At 33.7% G+C, this 27,824-nt stretch overlaps 1 protein-coding gene and 1 non-coding gene across 4 annotated transcripts; one reads left to right on the forward strand and one right to left on the reverse strand.

Annotated features, from left to right (window-relative positions):
* Nucleotides 1-5,194: 5,194 nt before the first annotated feature.
* On the forward strand, nt 5,195-27,483 carry LOC125058023 (ecdysone oxidase-like). Of its 3 annotated transcripts, none has more exons than XM_047662023.1 (4): nt 5,195-5,305; nt 5,598-5,716; nt 7,315-7,448; nt 7,522-9,209. In XM_047662023.1, the coding sequence occupies exons 1-4, from the start codon at nt 5,298-5,300 to the stop codon at nt 9,091-9,093; spliced, it is 1,833 nt and encodes a 610-aa protein (XP_047517979.1). In that variant the 5' UTR covers nt 5,195-5,297; the 3' UTR covers nt 9,094-9,209. The 3 variants fall into 3 exon arrangements, with proteins under 3 accessions (XP_047517979.1, XP_047517981.1, XP_047517980.1); XM_047662025.1 differs by lacking the exons at nt 5,598-5,716; nt 7,315-7,448; nt 7,522-9,209 and adding exons at nt 23,624-23,742; nt 25,667-25,800; nt 25,874-27,483 and having other exon boundaries at nt 5,197-5,305; XM_047662024.1 differs by lacking the exons at nt 5,195-5,305; nt 5,598-5,716; nt 7,315-7,448; nt 7,522-9,209 and adding exons at nt 23,329-23,442; nt 23,624-23,742; nt 25,667-25,800; nt 25,874-27,483.
* LOC125058139 lies at nt 21,344-21,462 on the reverse strand. Its single transcript, XR_007118322.1, has one exon. It is a non-coding gene; the product is annotated as a 5S ribosomal RNA (ribosomal RNA).
* Nucleotides 27,484-27,824: the final 341 nt, after the last annotated feature.

The following is a 27,824-nucleotide window of genomic DNA, read 5'->3' on the forward strand; positions in this document are numbered from 1 at the left end:
TAACAAAAAGTAGTTTTTGTATTTACAATTTTCTTAACCTATAAAGTAATAATAAAAATAATTAAAAATAAATAAAATTAAAATTAAAACAAATTTAAAAAGTTTGGTCCCTGTGGCAGTGTACCTTTAACGCTGGCAGCATTTCCTCGCTGTATTGCGAGACTTATTCTTTGAGCCAGGAAAGTGCCAGCTCTGCGGTCACCGGTACTATCTACCAGGCGCCAACTTAAATCTTTAATAAGCGCCTGTGCACTTGAACCCCACGGCCCAAGAGTCTCTACTCCAAAGGGAACAAAATTGAAGTTGGAGGAAAGACTCTTATATTTGTGCCGTTTGTTATTTTCTGCCTGCTCTGCGGCCGCGCCAGCTTTTTGGCTTGTCCGAAGGAGATGAGACGGGGCAAAGGTGTCTACACAGGTAGCATCCCATACTAAAGCCCGTCCCATTTTCCAAGGGATCAAAGACATTCCATCTGGCCGCTTGCCATCGTCTCTTGCGATGCCTGTTGGCTCCAAAATTGCTGGAACATTGGCGGAGGCAAGAGAGCGGCGTATAATGTCGTTTAGCGCGGCATGGCGAGAAAAACGACCTGCACTCTTTTGGCAGTGTAGGCCATGGTGTCCAAGGCTACTTACTTCAAAACCACAGGGACACTTATGGGGAGTACATATGGGCACTCCTAAGCGGAGGCTGATGGCAATTCGAAGTGATTCAGGGTCTAAAAGGGTGCCAGTGTTTGGCGAAGGATAAGCATTAAGCCAATGTCCAGCTTCCCTAGACCCCACAGCCATCAACCTTGCACGGTCTGTTATTGGAATGTGACCTAATAACTTTTTGAATTCACTTTTGCAAAGTGGATCATCCCAGCTCCTTTGAAAGTTGACGCCAGAAGGCAAACTCAAGCCTGGGTTGGATGCTATCCACACGTTTCTTGCATCTGTTAAATCCGCAATCTCGTAGTTTGTAGAATAAGATCTAAGGATTTTACCTACCAGACTGCTAGATTTGTGAGCAGATGAGAGAAACGCTGGAAGAGCTACACTTGTTATCTTGCGTACTCCTAATCCGCCAAAGCGAACAGGAAGCGATGCTTGATTCCAAGAAGGTGTATCAAAACGAACATTTAAAATAGATTCCAAAGAAGTTTTTAAAAGATTATCCAAATCACTTAAAAAAACTGAATGATTCCATAGAGGGCTACAGCGAAGTACGTAAGTTAATTTGGGAACAAAAAGGCAGAATTTTAAAATGAACAAAGCTGAGTGTGCTGTAATATCCAAAAGACGGTGAGAAAGATCTTTAAATTTTGATATTGTCGAGTTAATGTATTCTTCAAAACCTTCTTTGAAAATCGGTGCTCCTAAGAGGTACAGCGATTTTTTATTTATTATTTTTATATTTGGGGCTATGGTATTAATTTTTTTTATTGTATGGTCGGTGTCCATATTCTCACCATGGAGATATATTTCACATTTATCAAAATTTAAAGTTAGACCCATTGAACTAAAATCTGATATTATCTTAGATAGATCTGAAAGTACTACATCTGCGTTACCTCCTAGAGTACCATCATCAAGATACCAGACGTTAAAATTTGATTTTAAATTTTGTATGCAAGAATTTATTGCGAGACTAAAAATAGCCGGCCCAAGAGGATCACCTTGTTGACAACCAACTTCTGAAGAGAGTTCGTAACTCTTGTATGTTAATTTTGATGGCTCTGAGTAACACTGTAAAAGATAGTTATATATTTCTGGAATGTTTTCAAAAGACTTAGTCAGCAAGGTGTCCCTGCTGATTGAATTAAATGCATTCTTGACGTCAACTTTCAACAACACATCAAATTTTTCGTTAGAAAAAAGAGTGCGCAAAGCGTGTATAGCAGCTTCACAGCCGCCTTTAGTGCCAAAGCCAAGTTGTGTTGGTTCAAAAATTTTGTTCAATTTACTAATTATATGTTTTACTGCAATTTTCGAGGTTAATCTGCGAAAAGTGCTACCTACAGCAATTGGCCTCACCCCACCATCTTTTTTGGTAAGAGCCACCAAGTTTGCCCCATATAAAATAGGAGCAATAGCTTGGTTTATCTCCCCGCAAAGCATTTTATTAACGAGTTTTTTAAGAGCTTCTAAAAGCCGAGCACCTGTATCACCAACACTGAATGAAGTTAAATCTTTAAGATGTTGGGGTGACAGCCCATCCAAGCCTGCAGCTGATCCTGGTTTAAACGAATTTATAGCGTTTAGAATTTCATCCGTAGACTGAATTTGAAGGCAGGCCTGGACGTCTGTGGGAGGGTCTAAAAAAAAAGGTGTGTCTGGAGCACTGGGGTGCTTTGACGTAAGAGCTGCAAGTGTATCCGGGGTGTCAGGGGCCAGCACATCATTTGAGAAAAGAAGTCTGGCGGCCCCCTTTAGATCTCCATCGTTAATTTTTTGTTCAACTATTTTTGAGACACATTTTGGTCTTTTTCGAAAGGTTCTAATAGCCGGAATCAAAAATGGATTTATACATGTGGGATCATTACAATTGTTTTTAAGTTTTTGAGTTAGCGAAAGGTTATCACTGGACTGTACATGCAAGAAACTATAAGGAAAAGTCAATAGTTTCTCCCATGAGTCTGTACTGTTTTCTGTTATGCATTGTGTAATATATGATTCTAATAAAGAGGCGATGGAGATCCGGGCACCTCGAGGTATGCGTTTAACAACTGGACATGTTTTTTTTAAATTCGAAAGTAAAGTTTGAAGTTTTATGTGGTCTGGTGTTGCTTGCCTATCGGTGCTGTTATTAAAAGAAAGTTGTGAATTTTGTATAGTGTCTCTGTGTATCTTTGTTTTGTGTATTTTTAAGCCCCGGATTGTATTAAAACTTTTTTTACATAGGTCACAGGTCAAATTTTCCATATGTACACTCCACTCCGCGTTTATGAAAAATACAAAATTAGTACTCTTAAAATAAGTCAACAAAAAAAAAACTTAAATAACCTTAAATTAACTTAAATACATGACAATAATATATAAATATACAAAGAAAATATGAAAATAAAATAAACACTCAGGCATCAGCAGGAGCACAACACAAGCAAAAGCAGGAGCACAACACAAGAAGAAGCAGGAGCACAAGCAAAAGCATAAAGAGCACAAGCAAGAGCACTGAGAAAAAAGAGTTCAGATTTAGGAAGAAGCAAATTTCGTCTGACCACTATTAAATTGTCCGTTTCTTAGACTTTACGTAATTTAATGTTTTATTGATTTTGTTTATTTCCATTTTTTACGCATTAAATATCATCATTTTGCATCATATTCCATTTAATTTAATCAATTTTTATTTCTAAATTCTCATAAATATTTTTTTCATGTTGTCACTTTGACAACTTTACTGAAATTGTAAATACTGTATTTTTCTAAAATGGTATATTATGTCGTAACCTTTTGTGTGAGTAAGGATTGTTTTTGTATTAGTTAGGGTTTCTTGTGTCTAATTCCCTGATCTTCAATAGAAACTGTATGCGAACTTTCGTCGTTCAATTTTCGTTGTTCAATTCTTAGCTAAAGCGTATGACTATTTGGTTGACATGGTAGTCACCAAGCGGTTCTTTCTTAAAACAATTTTTATTTGTAGGAAAGTTGGTCATCATACCAGTTATTATTGTACCATTTCTAACATTTCGTGTTGTGATCGATGAGACTCTGAATTATATTTTTGTATATTGAAAACCACATACAACTTGTATTTGATGGCGTTAGTTCATGAACGCTATCTATATTTTAAAAAAGAACTTAAGACAATTATATCGAAATTTAAATCATACTTTAAGCTTTTATACAACAAATTAGATAGAGAGAAATAACATTCCTAATTAGTTTTTTTACCGTTCTACTCCCCTGCCATTGTGTCCAGGGACTTTTTTACATCTTATAGGTATTGTTACCTAAAAATTCGTGTTGCGCATCTCGCGAGAAACGCCCCGGCTACATCGGTATTTACAAATTTACAATATTCATGGGCGAGCCGCGGCGAAATTGCTTGCGAGACCCGTTCTTACATTTTTGTTTGCCTCCTTCAAATTTCATAATTTCTTTGCAGAACCATTCTAGGCACGGTGTGTGCTTTGTTAAGATGTCCTGTAGGCCGTTACGGCGCACGTCAATTCGTTAGCAAAGCAATGGTTTTATTGGAATCAAATATATTTGGAATCAAAACAAAGAATCATGACTCATTTGAGTTCAGAATATTATTTACATTGTATTCTTTATAATATAATATTAAAAAAATAAAATAGATTTGTAGTAGACAAATTATAAAGATTAAATTGTTTATATATTAAGTTATTGATTTGAGTACCGAGATTACTGAGAGCGTAATGGCGGGTAGCGTTGGTAATATTTGGGGTTAATTCGTTCCTGTATGTATTCATTACTGAAATCCTTAAGCGCACGGGCCAAAATAGCAGCAAAGGAGACATAAATTAAAATTCATAATACCAAATACATTTAAAATAATAGAACCGCAATGTACATATAATTTTTTTTTTCGAAAATATAATGTATATACTAATACTGGCTGGCTATAGTGTGATGTCGCCTGAACTTATATGTTGGCTTTTTTGGGAGGTGGGTTGGCTGTCTTTTGTTCTCCAATTATTTAAAAAGATGTACTCCCTCAAATGCCAGCAACGCGTGCGTGCAATGGGTGCGTTGCTAAAACGCTAACTGCCTTTTTTGGGCATCCTGTCATGTTCCACATAAAAATACGGAATTTGGAAGATTCTGAATGCCTATATGAATGGAAGTCAGATAGACATTTGATAGGCAAGTAGGTCATCAGCCGCCTTTGCGTGACACTTCTTCATGATGTTTTCCTTCACCGTTCGAGTGAATGTTAAATGCACACATAGAAAGGAAGTCCACAACCTGGGATCGAACCTACGACCTCAGGGATGGGAGTCCCACGCTGTAGCCACTAGCACAACACTACTGCACTTAGCAATTCAAACCGTAGTACAAATTAAATTTACATGTTTTATAACATTAATATATATTTTAATCTAATGTTATAAAATATGTAGTAATGTAATTTAGTAGTACATAATTTATTATAAATAATGTTAAAGTCAACAAAATATTAAAAGAAAATTAATTCGTGATTATAATTGTATAATTGATCCTATCATTAGCTTATTACATTTAAGGTCAAACGCGTGTTCTATTTGTTTCATTTGTTAGAATGTTCACGTTTGAGATGGTTCTATAATATAAGAATACATTTGTGGATGTATATTTGTGATTTTAATCATGCAATGGTGGGTTTTATTCATATTTAAATTATTAATTTAATTTGATATATTGTGAATTTTTTAACTTTTTTTATAAGCGTCCATATTTTAATTTGATTCTTAATTGTAATTCGTATTTATTCTTGTGTAAGATGTTTTAAAGACATTCACATTGCCAGAAGGTTCACAAGTGCGTTGCCGGCCTTTTAAACCATTATCTGTACCAGTGTAGTTTTACATATAATTCTAAATAAAATAATTTTTTTCATCCCTTAGTTTTTTGACACTATTTTTGGACATTGTTTTGGGATTGTTCTAGTATTCAAAGTGGCCTGGGGACGACCGGTACTGCCCCGCAAGTATTCAACGCCGCGTTTAATTTCTTCGCCGCTACGCAATGTCTTTCACATGACAAATTTGTATCTGATGAAATTAAAGGTAAGAAAACACAAACTTATTTCGAAATAATTACTTGACTCGGTGGTTTACTGAACGTATTTTAATTCTCACTGAAAACATAAAAGACCAGCCCTGCGATTCTGTAACTCACTTCACGAACTCACACAGCGGTTTTTGCATCGGCGGTCGCTCTCAAATCAGTCGTGAAGCAGTCATTTTATGATTTGGCATTCTGATAAACAATAAACTACAAGCTCCCACCTTTTCAGAATGCCAAATCATAAAATGACTGCTTCACGACTGATTTGAGAGCGACCGCCGATGCGAAAACCGCTGTGTGAGTTCGTGAAGTGAGTTACAGAATCGCAGGGCTGTTCTTATGTAAAAATAATTATAATTTATTATAACAGGTTACATAACACTAACAAATGTTATTGATGTGTAGAATATTTTAGGAACCACCTGGTGGTTTGCTGAATGAATCTTGTATCTGTACCTTCTTAGAATCCTGAAATTCCTAAAATTTAAATTATACATAGAAACCTGTGAATGGGATTACTGAAAACATAAAAGAACTGTTCTTATGTACAAATAATTGTAATTTATTATTACCAAAAACAGGTTACATAACTCACAAATGTTAAAGATATGTAGGATATTTTATATTTTGTGAAATTATTTAATTTATTTTGATAATATTGATAAAAACTACAAATAAACTGTAAATTGGGAATATAATAAATTAAATACTTTTTTAACGTAAAAATCCATTATGATTTGGCCTACTTATTGAAAAGTCACAAAAAAACATGTTTAGCTAATATAACTGTGATACAGTTGGGCAAAATTTATTAGTATTGATAAAAAATATATGGTAATGGCGTAGAATTTTCCAGTGAAGGGTCAAAGATTGAAATACGCCATTCGATATTTTTAATATAAATTTCAATGGTAACTTTAAGTTTGGCAGCTGTCCGTCCTGGCTTGTTCTCGCGAGTGCGGTCGAGTATACCGTTCGTCCGATCCAGTCACAACCTTAAAACTCTTAAAACTCACCATCACTATTGAACACGTAGTAATTTAAAAACGAATTTCTATTACTTAAATAGAATTAACTATATGGGGAAAAAACATTAGACTATCTTATTCCAAATTTAATAAACTCACTACCAGCTGAATATCTTACTAATATTACAAGAAACAATATAAAATTTAAATTAATACAATTATTACATTAATCAAACAAGTATATAATATGAATAACAAACATTATACTAATCAGACACCATCTTCATTTAATTCTTATTCGAATATAGGAATATATCCTGTATTCGAATGAGGATTCTCGTCAAAAACAGGTTTCTTGCGTCGGCTAACTGTGGAGCGTCAATGTTTTAATTGGTTTGTGATGTTTTACTTACAATTTTAATGGTTATAATGTTATAGTGTATATGTCACTGGCCTTAGTACATAAGTAAGTTATTTAGTATGTTTGGCTTTTGTATGTTTTACAAGCGCTGTAAGTGCCAACATATGTGGAGAAAAAACTTACGGTTACGTGTTTTAAAGAGATAGAAATTTTGCGATTTCAACGTCCTATAGACATCGTAATTCATAAATATGATTTCATTTTTCAGATGGTGACACATTTGACTTTATTATTGTTGGGGGTGGTTCAGGGGGTAGCGTAGTAACCAATCGCTTGTCTGAGGAAAAGCAATGGAACATTCTACTTCTTGAAGCTGGACCAGACCCACCATTAGAATCATATGTAATGTTATTCATTTAATTTTATGATTAATTGGTATCTTAATAGGAATCATTAAATCATATTTCTTTTTTAGGTACCAAACTTTGATACTAACCTATATGGAAGTGATTTTGATTGGAATTATCTAACCAAAACTGATAATAGAACAGGACTAGGATGTAAGGATAGAAGAATTCCCTGGCCAAGAGGAAAAATGCTTGGTGGGTGTAGTTCTATCAATGGAATGGTCTACATACGCGGACGAGCACCTGATTACCAACGTTGGGTAGATGCCGGTAATCCAAGTTGGACACCACAAAATGTTTTCCATTATTTCAATAAAGCAGAAAATTTACAGTCCAAACAATTACTCAAGAACCCATATATAAGTGGTTTATATGGTCATCATGGCCCTCTGATAGTTGATAACTACAATAGCACATACAGGGAAGATACAGAACGAGTTTTGGATTCTTGGAAACATATCGGATTTGATATAGTTGAGGATATAAATTCTGAATACACCCTTGGATTAGGTTCATGCGGTATCTATCCTGCCACGGTATCGAGTGGAAGAAGACAAAGCACATATGAAGCATATATTAAACCTGCAAGGTTAAGAGAAAATTTGAAAATTGTGACTAGAGCATATGTTACTAAAGTTATAGTAGATGACAATTTAGAAGCTAAAGGGGTTGAGGTTGATATTAAAGGCAAAAAAATTACAGTATTTGCGAGTAAAGAAGTGATTCTAAGTTCTGGTGCTATAAACACACCAAAATTACTCATGTTGTCGGGTATAGGGTCAAAATTGCATTTGGAATCCGTGGGAATACCATGCAAGGTGAACTTACCCGTTGGTGAACGTTTACAAGATCATTACATGATACCAACACTAATCTACGGCGATGAACCTGAATCTCGAAGTACAGTAGATTTACATTTCGATGAACTAAAGTATCTTTATGATGGTTCTGGATATTTAGGACAAGTCAGTTTCTCTGATATAACCGCTTTCTTTTCTAGATACCCCAATGCTTCTTATCCGGAATTTCAAAGCCATTTCGTATTGGTACCTAAAAAGTCAGTCTCTGGAGGGAAACGATTCGCTGCATTTAACACGCCGATCTTAGCGTCTTTATTAGAATTTAGGGCACGTAAAGCACTGTATGTGTTCACGTTGCATTTATTACATCCATTTTCGAAGGGATCTGTTTATCTGAATTCAAGTGATCCTTATGAAGATCCAATTATTGAGCCCAACTATTTGGATGATTCACGAGATATTAAAGCCACTATTGACGGCCTAAAAATACTTACTAGTATAGTAGACACACCGTATTTCAGATCGATAAACGCATTTATTTTAAAAGTAAATCTACCTGAATGTGATCAGTATGAATTTAAAAGCAATGACTACTGGTTGTGTTTTGCAAAATATTTAATGATGACCTTATATCACCCGGTTGGAACAGCGAAAATGGGTCCAAGTGCAGAAGATTCTGTCGTAGACAACTATCTGAGGGTGCATGGTGTACGTGGTTTAAGAGTAATAGATGCCAGCGTCATGCCTAATCTTACGAGTGGAAACACTAATGGCCCGACCATCATGATCGGTGAAATGGGCGCCGATATGATAAAATCGGCCTATATTAAAAACAAATAAAACTTGTCGTGAAATACTGATTAAAAATGTTGTCATTACAGTTTACTAATATTAAATCATTTCAAATGACAAGAAAAGGTTTCTATTAAAAAATAAACAATTTACCTTTACCTCTACCATAATATGTAATACACTTATATAAATGATAACTACCTACTTTACTAAGCAAGTGACGTCAGCACTTATATAAGCCTTCTCTTAAAAAACTTCATTTCACACACATAATAAAATAGAACATTTAAAACATTGTGTATTATTTGAGTGAACGCTACGCTGTATGTACATTGTATTTGGTTAAAATACTTCTTAATTTAAGAAACTAACAGTTGCAGTTAGCTGATTAAACCCTTATCTTTTACCAAAACCACAGTAAAGCCAATGATGTGTTTTACTGCAACCCAAAATGTGCATTAACCTCCGTAAGGAGAAACCTAGACCACTCCTTGTCCTGTGCCACTTCCCGCCAGATGCTAGCCTTTAGCTGCAGCAGGTCTTTTTTCACTCTGTCTAGCCCACTGGCCTTCGGATCAAGGTACCTCTCTAACGTAATCTAAGACTTAAAAATTATAAAACAATAATTTTCATTGCAAAGGATCAAAATTTTTTTCATCAGCAGTATTTTAAGAGGTTATTAAATAACTTCCGGGAAACACCTGATTAATCTTCCGTACACGTGAAATAAATGATTAACATCTTAAAATGTTCGCAACCTTCATTAAGGTTATATACCTGTTATACTATAATGAACTTTCATCAATATATTCTTATCTAAGGTATTTTTAGACTGTTTAATTTCATATTACTTTAGACAGGTTTAGGTTTACTTTTTATCTTAAGCATTTCCCGCATCTGACGACGAGGAAAACCAATAAAAAATTATGGTTCACATTACATTAAGGCCTAATAACCTACTTGCGAACTCCCGTCTACGGTACAGGGCATGGACTTATTTCTGTATCTACTAATGTAGAATCAAGAAGAAGTAATCCTACTTCTCTGTTAATAATTTAACAGAGAAGTAGGATAGCCCGAAATAGTATTAATTATTTCGCTGGGAATCAAACCCCAGTACTCCGAATTACACTTCTTAGTACTCGCCAGTTTAGTTACTATAAACATTATCTATCAATTAGTTTGTAGAAAGTAATCCTACTCTTGTTTGCTTGCAATAAACAATTCCAATATAATTTTTCTTAAAAAGTACTTCCCAGGAGATATCTTGTATTCAACGTCTCAGAGATAATGATCAGAGTTGTTTGTATAATCAATATGTTTGTATATCAATTGTATAATAAATCTTATGTGTATAATCATTTATATAATCTTTAGAACAACAATAATGCGTACCATATTTTGATACAAATCACAATCACTAATTACGTTATGAACTGCTTAGGGATTGAGTTATCTAAATAGGGCCAGGGATACTGCGGTCAAATGGACAACTTGTGAATAAACAAGACTATAAAAAAGGTTAAAGATCTTAGGTAACTTTATTAGTAGATATGATATACCCTTATCTGGTACTCTAATTAGCGTTTTGAATAAAAAATATAATTAGCAGAAACCAGTTGCCCACTGAAGTATTTATGAAGTAATTCGAATTAGGCTCCTTCAAGAAATTTGCATACAAATTCCTGAAAGTCTTACAACGAACTTGCGAGCCTTCTGGCAATGTGATTGTTGTTGAGCGGCGGTATAACTTAACATCAGGTGAGCCTCCTGCCCGTTTACCCCCTGTTATATATACAAAAATTCAATATAGCTTATGTACTATACAATAATTGGATGATGAAGATGTGTCAAGTTACCTAATGCTAAACATAGATTTCACAATTTGTGGGTACAGGATTACTTATAATATTTATTTATTAATACTTTATTACCTTATTCAAAAACATACATATAAAAGAAATAAAATTAGAATTATTAGTCGTATGCTATCTTAATTAAAATAGCATTATAAATTAATTTTTTTAATTCTTCCTCTTATTGGTCAAGAACTCTTTCAAAGATGCCTATTTTACTTGGTCATGTGTTATTGGGATCTAGTTTTAATTTTAAAAATTAAAATAGGGAGCCCAAGAGGGGATTTCGGGATTTGTTCCAGCGTGGCAGATTAATATACAGGGAGATACCTTGTACCCGGTTAAGAATCTCTACCAAATATAAGCTCCATATATATGGCCGCCCATCTAGGATAAAGGATCAGATTAGTAAAAAAAAGTTTATGATCAGACTTTCTCGAGCGCATCAGATTAAGTTAGTTATATGCTAAAAAGTGTATATTTAACTGATCTGACAATTTGTAACGTAAAAAAAGGGGACATTCTCGACATTCTCGAGCGTGGCTGATTTTTTTTTATTTTGAAGGAAATAATTCAAGGATGACGAAAAATATATAACTTGACGATTTCCACAAGCCGTAGTCAGAAAAATTCGTCGATTAAGTTTAATACGTGCGGCTGCGTGATGCCCATATTAGTTTAAAATATTAAGTATGAGTAATATTAACATAAAGTGTGTATTTCGTGGTGAAACTCCTACGCAAAACTCAATAAAATGTACATTATAAACATTAGAAAAATTTATAAATATTTTAGAATATCGTAGAAGTTAACCGGTTCTTCCGGTTATTTTTTTATTCTTTTTAAGCATTTTTTAAAAATTATTACATATATAATAAAATTACAAGTTCTACTTGAACAACATACACTTTTTGCTATTTTCAGAGCTTATCAATCAATTAAGTTCAATGATAAAAAAAAATTAAATTATCACATTAGGCGAATCCCTCCTGATAACCGTCAGATTATGAGATATCACATCTAGGACCTAAAGATGAACCATATATATCTTAATCTGACACGCTTGAGTATGTCAAAACGGCGAGTTTTCGTCATATCCAAATCGTCAGAATATTAGATGAGAGCTTTTTTAGGTTAATTTAACACCACCTTATAAAATCTGACGCGCTCGATAAAAATTTTTTTTTTACATTTTCAACCCTTACGTATGACCGTATATTATTAAAAATACGTAGGGCATGGATGCTATCAATATCTGACGCGCTCGAGTAAGTGAATGGAACAGTTTTTTTACATTTTTGAAAGTCTATAGCCGCTCCCCCCACCGATGAAAAGATTTTTTTATAAAACAATTTTTTCTTATAACTTCCCAAGGAGACCTTCTCCTTGACGCTCGAGTTAATCCCCATTTAGCATCGTGGGCTCCCCTACTATTATTCATATTCATTTAAGTTTATTGTTTTTATTATGATTTAATTGTGTACAAAAATTTTGAATAAATAAATAAATAAATAAAATAAATGTACACATAATATATCTCAATAATATTACACCTTAAAAAAGGAGATTTGACACAAGATATAAAGGTTAAATTGTTTATAAATTAAAAGATATTGATTTAAGTACCGAGATTACTGAGAGCGTAATGGCGGGTAGCGTCGGTTATATTTGGGGTCAATTCATACCTGTATAAATTCATTACTCAAGTCCTTAAGCGCACGAGCCAAGATAGAAGCAAAGAAGACATACATTAAAATCTAATACATAATATCAAAGACATTTAAAATGATATACCAACAATGTTAATAAATTGATAAATATTCCAAAATACTGGCCATAGTGTGATGGCGCCTGAACTATGCTGGTTTTTTCGGGAGGTTGGTGGTGGGTTGGTTGTCTTTTGTTGTCCAATTGTTTATAAACATTGACTCCCTCAAAGGCTGCCAGCGCACCCACTAAAACGATGACTGCCCTTTTTGAGCGTCCCGTAAGGTGATGTACCACATACTATAAAAATACGTAATTTGGAAGATTCTAAATGCCTAAATGAATGGATGTCGGATAGACATCTGATAGGCAAGTAAGTGATCAGCCGCCTTTGCCTGAACACGTCGTCGTGTTGGGTCTCAGGCAAGCCTCACTATGTTTTCCTTCACCGTTCGAGCGAATGTTAAATGTACACATAGAAAGGAAGTCCACAACCGGGGATCGAACCTACGACCTCAGGTATGATAGTCGCACGCTGTAGCCACTAGGACAACACTACTGCACTTAGCAATTCAAACCGTCGTACAAATTAAATCTACACATTTTATAACATTAGTACCTGTAGGTTTTATATAATATTTATATGATTGTTTATAAATATGTATTGTAAAAATAGTCAACGAAGTATTACGTAAAAGAAAATTAATTGATGATTATAATTATATAATTGATCCTGTGATGAGATGATTACATTTAAGATCAAACGTGTGTTCTATTTGTTTCATTTGTTAGAATGTTCACGTTTGAGATGGTTCTATAATATAAGAATACATTTGTGGATGTATATTTGTGTTTTTATCATGCAATGGTTGGTTTTGATCACATTTAAATATTAAATGAATTGTATATTTTGTGATTTTTTATACTTTGTTACTGAACTTTATAATTGTTCATATTTTGTTTTGATTCTTTATTGTAATTTGCGTTTATATTGTGTATTGCGTACCAGTGTAGTTTTATATATAATTCTCAGTAATGAAAGCCTGAAAGAAATCACTTATTAGGGATAAAATTATTTTTTCCATCCCTTAGTTTTTTGACACTATTTTTATACATTGTTTTGGGATTATTCTAGTATTCAAAGTGGCCCAGAGACGACGGGTACTGCCCCGCATGTGTTCAACGCCGCGTTTAATTTCTTCGCTGCTACACAATGTCTTTCACATGACAAATTCGTATCTGATGAAATTAAAGGTAAGAATACACAAAAAACAATTTCTAAAGAATTACTTGACAAGGTGGTTTGTTGAATGAATCTTGTAGGTACCTGTACCTGTACCTTCTTAGAATCCTGAAATTCTTAAAACTTAAATTATTCTTAGAAACCTGTGAATGGGATTAATGAAAACATAAAAGAACTGTTCATATGTAAAAATAATTATAATTTATTATTACCAAAAACAGGTAACATAATTCACAAATGTTATAGATATGAAGGATATTTTATATTTTCTGAAATTATTTAAATTATTTTGATAATTTTGATTAAGACGACCATAAATAATACAGATTTTAAATGGTAAATTGGGAATAAAATAAATTAAATACTTTTTTAACGTTAAAATCCATTTTGATTTACTTATTGTAAACTAACAAAATAACATGTTTAGCTAATATAACTGTGATACAGTTGGGCAAAGTTTATTAGTATTGATAAAAAATTATGGTAATGGCGTAGAATTTTCCAGTGTGGGGTCAAAGATTGAAATACGTCATTCGATATTGTTAATATAAATTTCAATGGTAACTTTAAGTTTGGCAGCTGTCCGTCCTGGCTTGCTCTCGCGAGTGCGGTCGAGTATGACATTCGTCCCAGAAAAGCCTCCACGGCTGAATCAGCCTGGAAATTATTGGCATTATTATATTAATAAAATATTTCATACGGTTACACTTTCTAAGAATGATATTCTAATATATACTATTCTTAGGCCAAAAATTAAAGCAGGCTTCGGTATGTTTTACAAGCGCTATAAGTTCCAACATATGTGAAGAAAAAACTTATGGTTACACCTTTTTATGAATTAGACATATCCTTCCTATCCATCCTATAGACATCGTAAATAATAAATATGATTTAATTTTTCAGATGGTGACACATTTGACTTTATTATTGTTGGGGGTGGTTCAGGGGGTAGCGTAGTAACCAATCGCTTGTCTGAGGAAGAGCAATGGAACATTCTACTTCTTGAAGCTGGACCAGACCCACCATTAGAATCATATGTAAAGTTATTTATTTAATTTTATTAATAATTGGTTTCTTAATAGGAATCATTGAATCATATTTCTTTTTTAGGTACCAAACTTTGATACTGACCTATATGGAAGTGATTTTGATTGGAATTATCTAACCAAAACTGATAATAGAACAGGACTAGGAAGTAAGGATAGAAGAATTCCCTGGCCACGAGGAAAAATGCTTGGTGGGTGTAGTTCTAACAATGGAATGGTCTACATACGCGGACGAGCACCTGATTACCAACGTTGGGTAGATGCCGGTAACCCAAGTTGGACACCACAAAATGTATTCCATTATTTCAATAAAGCAGAAAATTTACAGTCCAAAAAATTACTCAAGAACCCATATATAAGTGGTCTATATGGTCATCATGGCCCTCTGATCGTTGATAACTACAATAGCACATACAGGGAAGATACAGAACGAATTCTGGATTCTTGGAAACATATCGGATTTGATATAGTTGAGGATATAAATTCTGAATACACCCTTGGATTAGGTTCATGCGGTATCTATCCTGCCACGGTATCGAGTGGAAGAAGACAAAGCACATATGAAGCATATATTAAACCTGCAAGGTTAAGAGAAAATTTGAAAATTGTGACTAGAGCATATGTTACTAAAGTTATAGTCGATGACAATTTAGAAGCTAAAGGGGTTGAGGTTGATATTAAAGGCAAAAAAATTACAGTATTTGCAAGTAAAGAAGTGATTCTAAGTTCTGGTGCTATAAACACACCAAAATTACTCATGTTGTCGGGTATAGGGCCAAAATTGCATTTAGAATCCGTGGGAATACCATGCAAGGTGAACTTACCCGTTGGTGAACGTTTACAAGATCATTACATGATACCAACATTAATCTACGGCGATGAACCTGAATCTCGAAGTACAGTAGATTTACATTTCGATGAACTAAAGTATCTTTATGATGGTTCTGGATATTTAGGACAAGTCAGTTTCTCTGATATAACCGCTTTCTTTTCTAGATACCCGAATGCTTTGTATCCAGAATTTCAAAGCCTTTTCGTATTGGTACCTAAAAAATCAGTCTCTCGAGGGAAACGATTCGCTGCATTTAACACGCCGATCTTATCGTCTTTATTAGAATTTAGGGCACGTAAAGCACTGTATGTGTTTACGTTGCATTTATTACATCCATTTTCGAAGGGATCTGTTTATCTGAATTCAAGTGATCCTTATGAAGATCCAATTATTGAGGCCAACTATTTGGATGATCCACGAGATATTAAAGCCACTATTGACGGCCTAAAAATACTTACTAGTATAGTAGACACACCGTATTTCAAATCGATTAACGCATTTATTTTCAAAGTAAATCTACCTGAATGTGACCAGTATGAATTTAAAAGCAATGACTACTGGTTGTGTTTTGCAAAATATTTAATGATGACCTTATATCACCCAGTTGGAACAGCGAAAATGGGTCCAAGTGCAGAAGATTCTGTCGTAGACAACTATCTGAGGGTGCATGGTGTACGTGGTTTAAGAGTAATAGATGCCAGCGTCATGCCTAATCTTACGAGTGGCAACACTAATGGTCCGACCATCATGATCGGTGAAATGGGCGCGGATATGATAAAATCGGCCTATATTAAAAATAAATAAAACTTGTCGTGAAATACTGATTAAAAATGTTGTCATTACAGTTTACTAAAATTAAATCATTTCAAATGACAAGAAAAGGTTTCTATTAAAAAATAAGCAATTTACCTTTACATATGTAATGCACTTATATAAATGATAACTACCTACTCTACTAAGCAAGTGACGTGACATCAGCACTTATATAAGGCTTCACTTAAAAAACTTTATTTCACACACAATAAAATAGAACGTAAAACATTGTGTATTATTTGACCGCACGCTTCGCTGTATTGTATTTGGTTAAAATACTTTTTAATTAAAGAAACTTATAGTTCCAGTCAGCAGATTAAATTCTAATCTCTTACCAAAACCTCAGTAAAACCAATGCTTTGTTTTACTGCAACCTCAAATGTGCATGGCAATGGCCTCCGTAAGGAGAAACCTAGATCGCTCCCTGTCCTGTGCCGCTGCCAGATGCTGATCTTCAGTTGCAGCAGGTCTTCTTTCACTCTATCTACTCCACGGGCCTTTGGCTCAAGGTACCTCTCTAACTTAATCTAAGTATAAAAATTACAAAACAATAATTTTCATTGTATAGTATCAAAAAATCTTTATTTATATAATATTATCAGTATTTTAAGAGATTGTTAAATAAATTCCGGGAAACACCTGATTATATCTTCCGTACACGTGAAATAAATGATTAACATCTTAAAATGTACGCAACCTTCATTAAGGTTATGTACCTGTTATAATGTAATTAACTTTCATGAAAATGACTATTTTCATATGACTATATATGTAAGATATTTTTAGACTGTTTAATTTCATATTTATTTACTACTAGGAAAACCAATAAAAAATTATGGTTCACATTGCATTAAGGCTGATAACCTACTTGCGAACTCCCGTCTAACAGGGCATGGACTTATTTCTGTATCTACGTTATTTACAGAGAAGTGGGATAGCCCGAAACAGTATTAATTATTTCGTTGGGAATCAAACCCCAACTCCGTTTTACGCTTATTTGTACTCGCCAGTTTAGTTACTATAACCATTACCTATCATAGTATTGTCTTTTATTGACATAACTTTCACACATTTGATAATAAAACTATAATGAAAAATAATTGTAAAAACTTCAATCCGAAAAAAAATTGTTTTATTACCTATCAATTAGTTTGTAGAAAGTAATCCTAGACTTGCCTGCTTGCATTTCTGATTGAATTGTTTGTATATATATAATGTATATAATCATTTATGTAATCTGTAGAACAACAATAATGCGTACATTATCCCGACAAATCACAATTACTTAAGACGTTATGTACTGCTTAAGGGATTGTATGATTGAATAAACTAGACTATAAAAAAGGTTAAAGATTTTAGGTAACTTTATTTGTAGATATATATTTAGTCAACATTGTCAAAAAATATCTAGTAAATTACCAAATTCGCAAAATTATTTGTTAAAATGATGTAATTTTGGCTCCAACACACAATTGCAATTGCAGAGACGACCTCCAGGAAGGCTGTGATAACCCTGAAAGGCTTCTGTGTTGTCAATGTCAAAGGCAAAGTCAATGAAACAATTATTAAGAATCAAATCCAAGACCGGAAGCTCTTTCTACGCTAAGAACGTCAACCACTAGACGATGAAAGCAGCCATGTGACTCTGTAACTCACTTTTCAAACTTACAGTGGATGTCGCTCACAAATCACTCGCGAAGCGGTATTCTGATAAACAATAAACGCGACAAAAGCGCCGCTCGAGTGGGATTTGGAACTAAAATTCTCAATTCAACTTCAAAAATTTTAGGCATTTTCTATTCTGATAGTGATTTGACATCTCATGTGAATTAAATTCAGTAGTGAAGTAAATTTTTTAAGTCAAATTAAAAGTTGCTCTTGACTCGGTGATTTCGTGATTTAGTCACAAAAAACAAACGATGTAAACACTAAACATTTAAAAAAGATATATCTATAGATGGCGAAGAAATCGTAAGCACGAAACAACCAATTGGTTTCTCGGCGTTGGTTACATTCGATTTTTTAATAGCCGCGTCCACACCGAACGATATAAAATGGATCGGCGATCCCGTGATCCGCGATCCAAGATCGTGATGCTTGGAGCGTGGACCGTACTAGACCGATCCAAGAGCAATCTTTTGCGATCCTGACTGGCTGATCCAACACGCTCCAGCGGTTCCATACTGAATCAGTTGAACTTTGTTTGCAGATCAATTTGACTTTTGTTCATCACAAATAGTAGGCAAACTAGTCGATAGTTTGCCTACTATTTGTGTAATATCATTAGGATCCCATAAACATTTATTATTTCTATAAAAGGATATTAAAAGAATACATAAATATAATAAAGGATATTAAAAGAATACGTAAAATATTTTAAAAAATTATATTAAATCAACTGGTAAGTCATTTTAACGTAAACAAATTATTACATAATAATCAGTTCGGTTTTACCAAGGGTCGCTCGACAGCCGATGCCGGTGTTGAGTTATATAGATATATAGTTAAGGCTTGGGAGGAGTCGCATGACGCTTTAGGTGTTTTCTGCGACTTATCCAAAGCATTTGATTGTGTCCAACACGAGACCTTAATCGGGAAACTCCGCCACTATGGCATCAAGAATACCGCACTGAATCTTCTGACTTCCTATTTACACGGAAGAACTCAGAAGGTTGAAGGGAATGGTAAGAGGGGGGTACCACAGGGCCCAATTCTTGGCCCTTTCCTCTTTCTTGTTTATATAAATGATCTACCTTTCATGGTAGAGAGAAAACATCAGATAGTTTTGTTTGCTGATGACACGTCCTTGATTTTTAAAATCAAACGACAAATAACAAATTTTTACGATGTGAACAATGCACTGTCTTCGAATGTCGCCTGCAAATTTGGATCGCGTCCATGCCGCGTGGATCGTTCGGTGTGGACGCGGCTAATAGGATTCATAAATTTTTTTGAAGAATAAATTAACTGGTATTGACGAAACCTTGAATATTTGCTGTTATATTCATTAACGTACAGTGTGATAAATAGATGAACTAATGTAAACATTTTGTTTATTTATGGCAAGAAGTTTATAATTTTTATCACAGAACCAATTTTTCGATGCATTTTTGATGATTTTCCAGCAGAGAAAAGACGAGAAAAAGAAAGAAAAGGTTTCGACATGGACAATATTGAGGGAACTCATTGGGCCCTAATATTATCAAGAATGTTGTTAAGTGTCATAGTTTTTGTAAAATATTAGTATTTATATATGTAGGTATATTAAAATTAGTGCTCTGAAATTATTACATATATAATTTCAGAGCACCAAATGTTTAAAATTCCAGGTCCACCTATGAAAAAGAATATCACATTTATGGTAGTCACAATAGTGCAGTCATGTTCAAATTATTTCATTTTAACTATCCTTCAATTTATAATGAATGATATGATAGCCACATTTAGGTACATATATTTTTCTAAACATTGATAAATATAAACATCATCATATGAAATATCATCACTACGTACAAAATATCAAGTAAGTACTAAAAAAAATCTACCACCTGCGAGCTATTCTGGCGTGCGCTGCTTGCTAACGCGTGCTAACCTAACATATGTACGTAATGAATGATGGAAATGTTTATCTTAAAAAGTCAATATCTTTAGTCGTTTTTTTCACGCCACGCTAATATAAGCTACTCGAAATACTAATCCTTCGCAGACGAAGTCGCGGGCACCAGCTAGTTCACTATATTGTTCTATTATTAACCTTATATATTAAGCTTATCCATTTTTAATTTATGCTGGGCAGGTAAGTTAAATTAAATATAATGTTTTAAACATCCTTGAAAATCGTAAATCGTTAAACCAGGAAGTCGTTAAATAAATAAGAAATTATAAAATCATTTTATTAATTTAACTAAATTCTTAACTACATTATTCATATAATAAATAATATTTAAAAAATACTAAAAAACACGCTTTTAAAGCACATCAAAGTAAAAAGTGAAAAATAATTCCTAATTTAGGCTGAAAATGGTAATGAACAAAAAATACTGGTATAATTGTGAAAAAGCGTGGGTTGCTCGATAGACGAAAAATATCGCACAGACCGAGTAACCGACTCCTCTACATACATACATACAGGTGAAGCTAATATAAAGCGTGTAAAAATCATACATTTTCAACTGCATTCAAAATAGATTCGTGAGCTTGGCTTTATTTCTCATCGAACAATGATTCTGTTACGCTAGTATAATTAACTGGGTGGTAAGCAGAATGGGCATTCTATTTCTCGTTTTTGACGACTACTCATGATGGCTGTAATATAATGGTTATCTGTTTAAATTGTAAATGGTGAGATATATTAGGTCGCATCTGTATTAGTAAAATAATATTGCGTAGATAGCAATTTCATTATTGTACAGTTAAGGAAAATCATAAAAAAACTTGCATAAAACACGACAAACTTAAACGATGTGAATTATGATATATTTAACTAAATCGATTAATATAAAGTGGAGTGTGGTATCTTAGTGTAAGTTTAAAAATAAAACTATATGGCATACTTTGTATTTCTAAGTAAAATATCTTGAAAAACATGTTCGATAATAAATAAGCCAAATATTATTTTGATAACATGGCTTTGTCATTTCGCACGCAGTATTCGAATCAGTACCATAATTTAAAAAAAAAAACTTTAGAGGTGTCAAGGGACACACGGATGGAACGAAATTCCTTTCGATTAATTTATATGTTAATTGGTTTCATAACAGTATGATAGATTTTCTCGACACCAATCTTACGGCGAAAAAAAAGCCAACATCACTAGGTGTTCCCAGGCGGTCACCCATCCAAGTACTGACCTCGCCCGACGTTGCTTAACTTCGGTAATCGGACGAGAACCGGTGTATTCAACGTGGTATGGACGTTGGCGATAGCTAAATAGAAAATGTAAAATATAACAACTATAGCAAAAAGTGTCGTTACAACTTTTGGTCTTAATTTATTCCGTCTAGCCCCCTTTCGCAACGCTCGATAACTTCGTTCCAACAAGACTAATTTAGTTAAGTGATTCCAAAAATAATTTTCATTTCTTATCCCTACGAAAAAAAGCCAACATCACGAGGTGTTCTCAGGCGGTCACCCATCCAAGTACTGACCTCGCCCGACGTTGCTTAACTTCGGTGATCGGATGAGAACGGGTGTATTACAATAGCAAATAGCAAAAAAGTGTCGTGACAACTTTTCGTAAGATTTTTTTCCGTCTAGCCCCCTTTCACAACGCGCGATAAGGAACTTCTTTCCAAAACTTGAGGAAACCAATGCTTAGATCCAAAAATCCAAATCCAAGAAATACTGTAAAAACAATATTTCTTTAATTAAACAACTCTGTGGCTAAGACCCATAAAGGGTATGATTAGTGCTAAACTGTAGTCAGATATTGGTTGCTTCTGCATGTATAAGACAAGTTATGGCAATTTCATTTTCAACATTTGAAATCTATGTAAATTGTAAGGAGATATTTGATTCAAAATACCTAGCATGATTATTAACGTTTTTGTTTGATTGTTGTTTTTACTCTGAAATTTAAATTATTATGGACTTTGAAGTTAAGAAACCTGAAAAAATCTTTTTTTTATATTTGACATTAACCTCTAATTTAATTATTCTTAACATCATTGTTTTGATTTAATCTTTGACTTTAAATTTTCCTCAAACAAACAGACATTGTTAACAAATAATTGTTATGATATTTATTAAATGATTTATTGTTTTTTTATGAATATAAGATAAAACATAGGTTATATAATTTTTGTGTGTTCTCTCTGAATCACTTAAAGATATTAGTTTTATACCATCTCAACAGTACCATTGATTCCCTATTATTTTGTAATTACCCAACTAAAATATTTTATGAAAACCATTAGTTACATTTTGAAAATTTAAGATATGTATTCACCCTGTTTAGTTTTAATCCATAGACTATTTGCTGAAAGAATCTATTCTGACACTGATAAGCTTGGATGTACGTAAAATTGTAACAATATATTCAGATAATAATGTTAGGTATCCCTTGTTTTGTACTAAAACATAATTAATATTTTAATGTTGTGTGCCCCCGATAAACATTTCACAAACACTATGGAATATCAGTTTTCGGGTAACGGTAAATATAAACTCTTAAATATACAAAACAATACAAAACACATAACCTAGCTCAAATCGGAAATCCAACGAGTCATCGGTGAGATACAGCCACATCTCTATGCAAAAGTCATATTTTGAAATAAAACTAGGTACCTCCTTAATATGTTTGATGTAGCCATTTCCCTTCAATAATCAATCTAGTATGAAAATAAATATTCCGAAAATACTGGCTCTTTTGGGAGCTAGACGGTGTGTTGGTTGTCTTTTGTTTTCCAATTGTTTAAAAAGATTGACTCCCTCAAAGGCCGGCAACGCACCCACTAAAACGATGACTGCCCTTTTTGGGAGTTCTGTAGGGTCATGTACTATAAAAATACTGAATTTGGAAGATTCTGAATGCCTATATGAATGGATGTCGGATAGACATCTAATAGGCAAGTAAGTGATCAGCCGCCTTTGCCTGACACACGTCGTCGTATTGGGTCTCAGGCAAGCCTTGCGATGTTTTCCTTCACCGTTCGAGTGAATGTTAAATGCACACATAGAAAGGAAGTCTATCAACGAAGTATGAAAAGAAAATTAATATTTTTACAATTATATTCATAATTATAATTGTATAATTGATCCTATCATTAGCTTACTATATTTAAGGTCGAACGCGTGTTCTATTTGTATCATTTGTTAGAATGTTCACGTTTGAGATGGTTCTATAATATATCTAGAATACATTTGTGAATGTATATTTGTGATTTTAATCATGCAATGGTGGGTTTTATTCATATTTAAATTATTAAATTAGTAAGAATTGTGAATTTTTTAACTTTTTTTGTACGTGTCGCCGCCTTTTTAACCATTATATGTACCAGTGTAGTTTTATATATAATTCTAAATAAAATAATTTTTTTCATCCCTTAGTTTTTTGACACTATTTTTGGGATTGTTTTAGTGTTCAAAGTGGCCCAGGGACGACGGGTACTGCCCCGCAAGTATTCAACGCCGCGTTTAATTTTTTCGCCGCTACGCAATGTCTTCCACATGACAAATTTGTATCTGATGAAATTAAAGGTAAGAGAATACACAAACTTTCTTCTAAATAATTACTTCACCAGGTGGTTTGCTGAACGAATCTTGCACCTGTACCTGTACGTTCTTAGAATCCTGACATTCTTAAAATTTAAACTATTCTTAGAAACCTGTGAATGGAATTACTGAAAACATATAAGAACTGTTCTTATGTAAAAATTGTTATAATTTATTATTACCAAAAACAGTTTACAAAACTCACAAATGTTAATAGATATGTAGGATATTTTATATTTTGTGAAATTATTTAATTTTTTTTGATAATTTTGATTAAAACGACCATAAATAATACATTCTACAACTTTAATTAATTTATCCTACATTCTAATTGGGAATAAAGTAAATTAAATACTTTTTTAACGTTAAAATCCATTATGATTATATACTTATTGAAAACACAAAATAACATGTTTAGCTAATATTACTGTGATACAGTTGGGCAAAGTTTATTAGTATTGAAAAAAAATTATGGTAATGGTATATATAGATTTTTCCTGGGTTGGGTCAAAGATTGAAGTACGCCATTCGATATTTTTGACATAAATTTCAAGTGTAACTTTAAATTTGGCAATTTTCCCTCCTGGCTTGCTCTCGCGAGTACGGTCGGGTATGACATTCGTCCGAGATAAGCCTCCACAGCTGAATCGGCCTGGATCATGCATATCCGATCCAGTCACAATCTAGGCTCACGTGCACCCTATTTGGTCCCGCACAATCATGCATGTGCCACTGCAACGCCTTAGAATTAGTTCACAACCACAAATACAATAGATGACCGAATGTCTTGGAGAGTGCACATCAATTCTGTCTGTGAAAGGCTAAGGGCGATACATGCTAAGTTCACTTAAATAAAAAATAAAATACCTATTAAAACTCTGCTCCTACTGTACAAAGCACTGGCCGAATCCATTATAACATTTGGACTTTCAAGCTATGGGAGAACATGCAAAACTTATCTAAATCAAATATTTGCACTACAAATACGTATTTTAAAAATAATTGCTCCTATAAAATTTAAATTACAATATAAAGAGGACTAAAGAAAGCTATTTGCATTTTTCAAAATTATACCTATACAAGAAAAGGTGCAGCTAGGTTTATTAAATGAAAACTACTTTACAGAAAATTACCTTAAAACTCACCATCAGTATTCAACACGTGGTAATTTAAAAAACGAATTTCTATTACCTAAATACAATAATCTATACGGGGAAAAAACATTAGACTATCTTATTCCAAATTTAATAAAGTCACTACCAGCTGCACTTCTTACTAATATTACAAGAAACAATATAAAATTTAAATTAAAAAAAGTTTTACATAAATAAAACAATTATATGAATAACAAACATTATGCTAATCAAATATTATCTTCATTTAATTCTTATTCGAATATAGGAATACATCCTGTATTAGAATGAGAATTCTCGTCAAGAACAGATTTCTTGCGTCGGCTAACTGTAGAGCGTCAATGTTTCAATTGGTTTGTGACGTTTTACTTACAATTTTAATGGTTATAATGTTATAGTGTGTCACTGGCAATAGTATATAAGTTAGTTATTTAAATATGTTCGACGTCCTGTTGGACAGAAAAACTGTGTCCAGTTTGTGTTTCCACCACACCAACTTATTTTCGATTTAAGATCATGTAGATATATAATAAATAAATAAAAAATATTTTTACACAAAAATATTTGCACTTTCTTCGAATGATATTCTAATATATATAATATTCTTTAGCCAAAAATTAAAGCAGGCTTTGGCATACCAATTTTTTTTACAAGCGCTGAAAGTTCCAACATATGAGGAGAATAAACTAACGGTTACGTGTTTTAAAGAGATAGAAATTTCGCGATTTAAACGTCCTATAGACATCGTAAATAATAAATATGATTTCATTTTTCAGATGGTGACACATTTGACTTTATTATTGTTGGGGGTGGTTCAGGGGGTAGCGTAGTAACCAATCGCTTGTCTGAGGAAAAGCAATGGAACATTCTACTTCTTGAAGCTGGACCAGACCCACCATTAGAATCATATGTAAAGTTATTTATTAAATTTTATTATTAATTGGTAACTTAATAGGAATCATTGAATCATATTTCTTTTTTAGGTACCAAATTTTGATGCTGACCTATATGGAAGTGATTTCGATTGGAATTATCTAACCAAAACTGATAATAGAACAGGACTAGGAAGTAAGGATAGAAGAATTCCCTGGCCAAGAGGAAAAATGCTTGGTGGGTCTAGTTCTATCAATGCAATGGTCTACATGCGCGGACGAGCCCCTGATTACCAACATTGGGTAGATGCCGGTAACCCGAGTTGGACACCACAAAATGTATTCCATTATTTCAATAAAGCAGAAAATTTACAGTCCAAAAAATTACTCAAGAACCCATATATAAGTGGTTTATATGGTCATCATGGCCCTCTGATAGTTGATAACTACAATAGCACATACAGGGAAGATACAGAACGAGTTCTGGATTCTTGGAAACATATCGGATTTGATATAGTTGAGGATATAAATTCTGAATACACTCTTGGATTAGGTTCATGCGGTATCTATCCTGTCACGGTATCGAGTGGAAGAAGACAAAGCACATATGAAGCATATATTAAACCTGCAAGGAAAAGAGAAAATTTGAAAATTGTGACTAGAGCATATGTTACTAAAGTTATAGTAGATCACAATTTAGAAGCTAAAGGGGTTGAGGTTCATATTAAAGGCAAAAAAATTACAGTATTTGCTAGTAAAGAAGTTATTATAAGTTCTGGTGCTATAAACACACCAAAATTACTCATGTTGTCGGGTATAGGGCCAAAATTGCACTTGGAATCCGTGGGAATACCATGCAAGGTGAACTTACCCGTTGGTGAACATTTACAAGATCATTACATGATACCAACATTCATCTACGGCGATGAACCTGAATCTCGAAGTACAGTAGATTTACATTTCGATGAACTAAAGTATCTTTATGATGGTTCTGGATATTTAGGACAAGTCAGTTTCTCTGATATAACCGCTTTCTTTTCTAGATACCCCAATGCTTCGTTTCCGGAATTTCAAAGCCATTTCTTATTGATACCAAAAAACTCAACCTCTGGAACGAAACGATTTGCTTCATTTCAAACGCCGATCTTAGCGTCTATATTAGAATTTAGCGCACATAAAGCACTGTATGTGTCCGCGTTGCATTTATTACATCCATTTTCGAAGGGATCTGTTTATTTGAATTCAAGTGATCCGTATGAAGATCCAATTATAGAGGCCAACTATTTGGATGATCCACGAGATATTGAAGCCACTATTGACGGGCTAAAAATACTTACTAGTATGGTAGACACACCGTATTTCAGATCGATAAACGCATTTAGTTTAAAAGTAAATTTACCTGAATGTGATCAGTATGAATTTAAATGCAATGACTACTGGTTGTGTTATGCAAAATATTTAATGATGACCTTATATCACCCGGTTGGAACAGCGAAAATGGGCCCAAGTGCAGAAGATTCTGTCGTAGACAACTATCTGAGGGTTCATGGTGTACGTGGTTTAAGAGTAATAGATGCCAGCATCATGCCTAATCTTACGAGTGGCAACACTAATGCTCCGACCATCATGATCGGTGAAATGGGCGCAGATATGATAAAATCGGCTTATTTTATAAATAAATAAGTCTTGTCGTGAAATACTGATTAAACATGTTGTCATTTTTTTTTTAATTCACACCAATTGACCTAGTCCTATGCTAAGCTGGTGAAGCTTGTGTTATGGGTACCAGGCAACGGACATACATACATATTATAGATAGATAGACATATAAATATTTAAACACCCAAGACCTAAGGACAACACCAAATGCTTATTACATCGATGTTCGTCTCAGCCGGGGATCGAACCCGGGACCCATGGATTCGCAGTCAGGGGTGCTAACCACTAGACCAATGAGTCGTCATTACATTTTGAGATAATATAAATAATTTAGAAATCATTTGTATTTCATTTCAAATGACAAGATAATGTTTCTTTTAAAATCCAAGCAATTTACCGTTAC

The sequence above is a fragment of the Pieris napi genome, chromosome 17, assembly GCF_905475465.1.
Source record: "Pieris napi chromosome 17, ilPieNapi1.2, whole genome shotgun sequence".
In the NCBI taxonomy this organism is placed as follows: Eukaryota; Metazoa; Arthropoda; class Insecta; order Lepidoptera; family Pieridae; genus Pieris; species Pieris napi.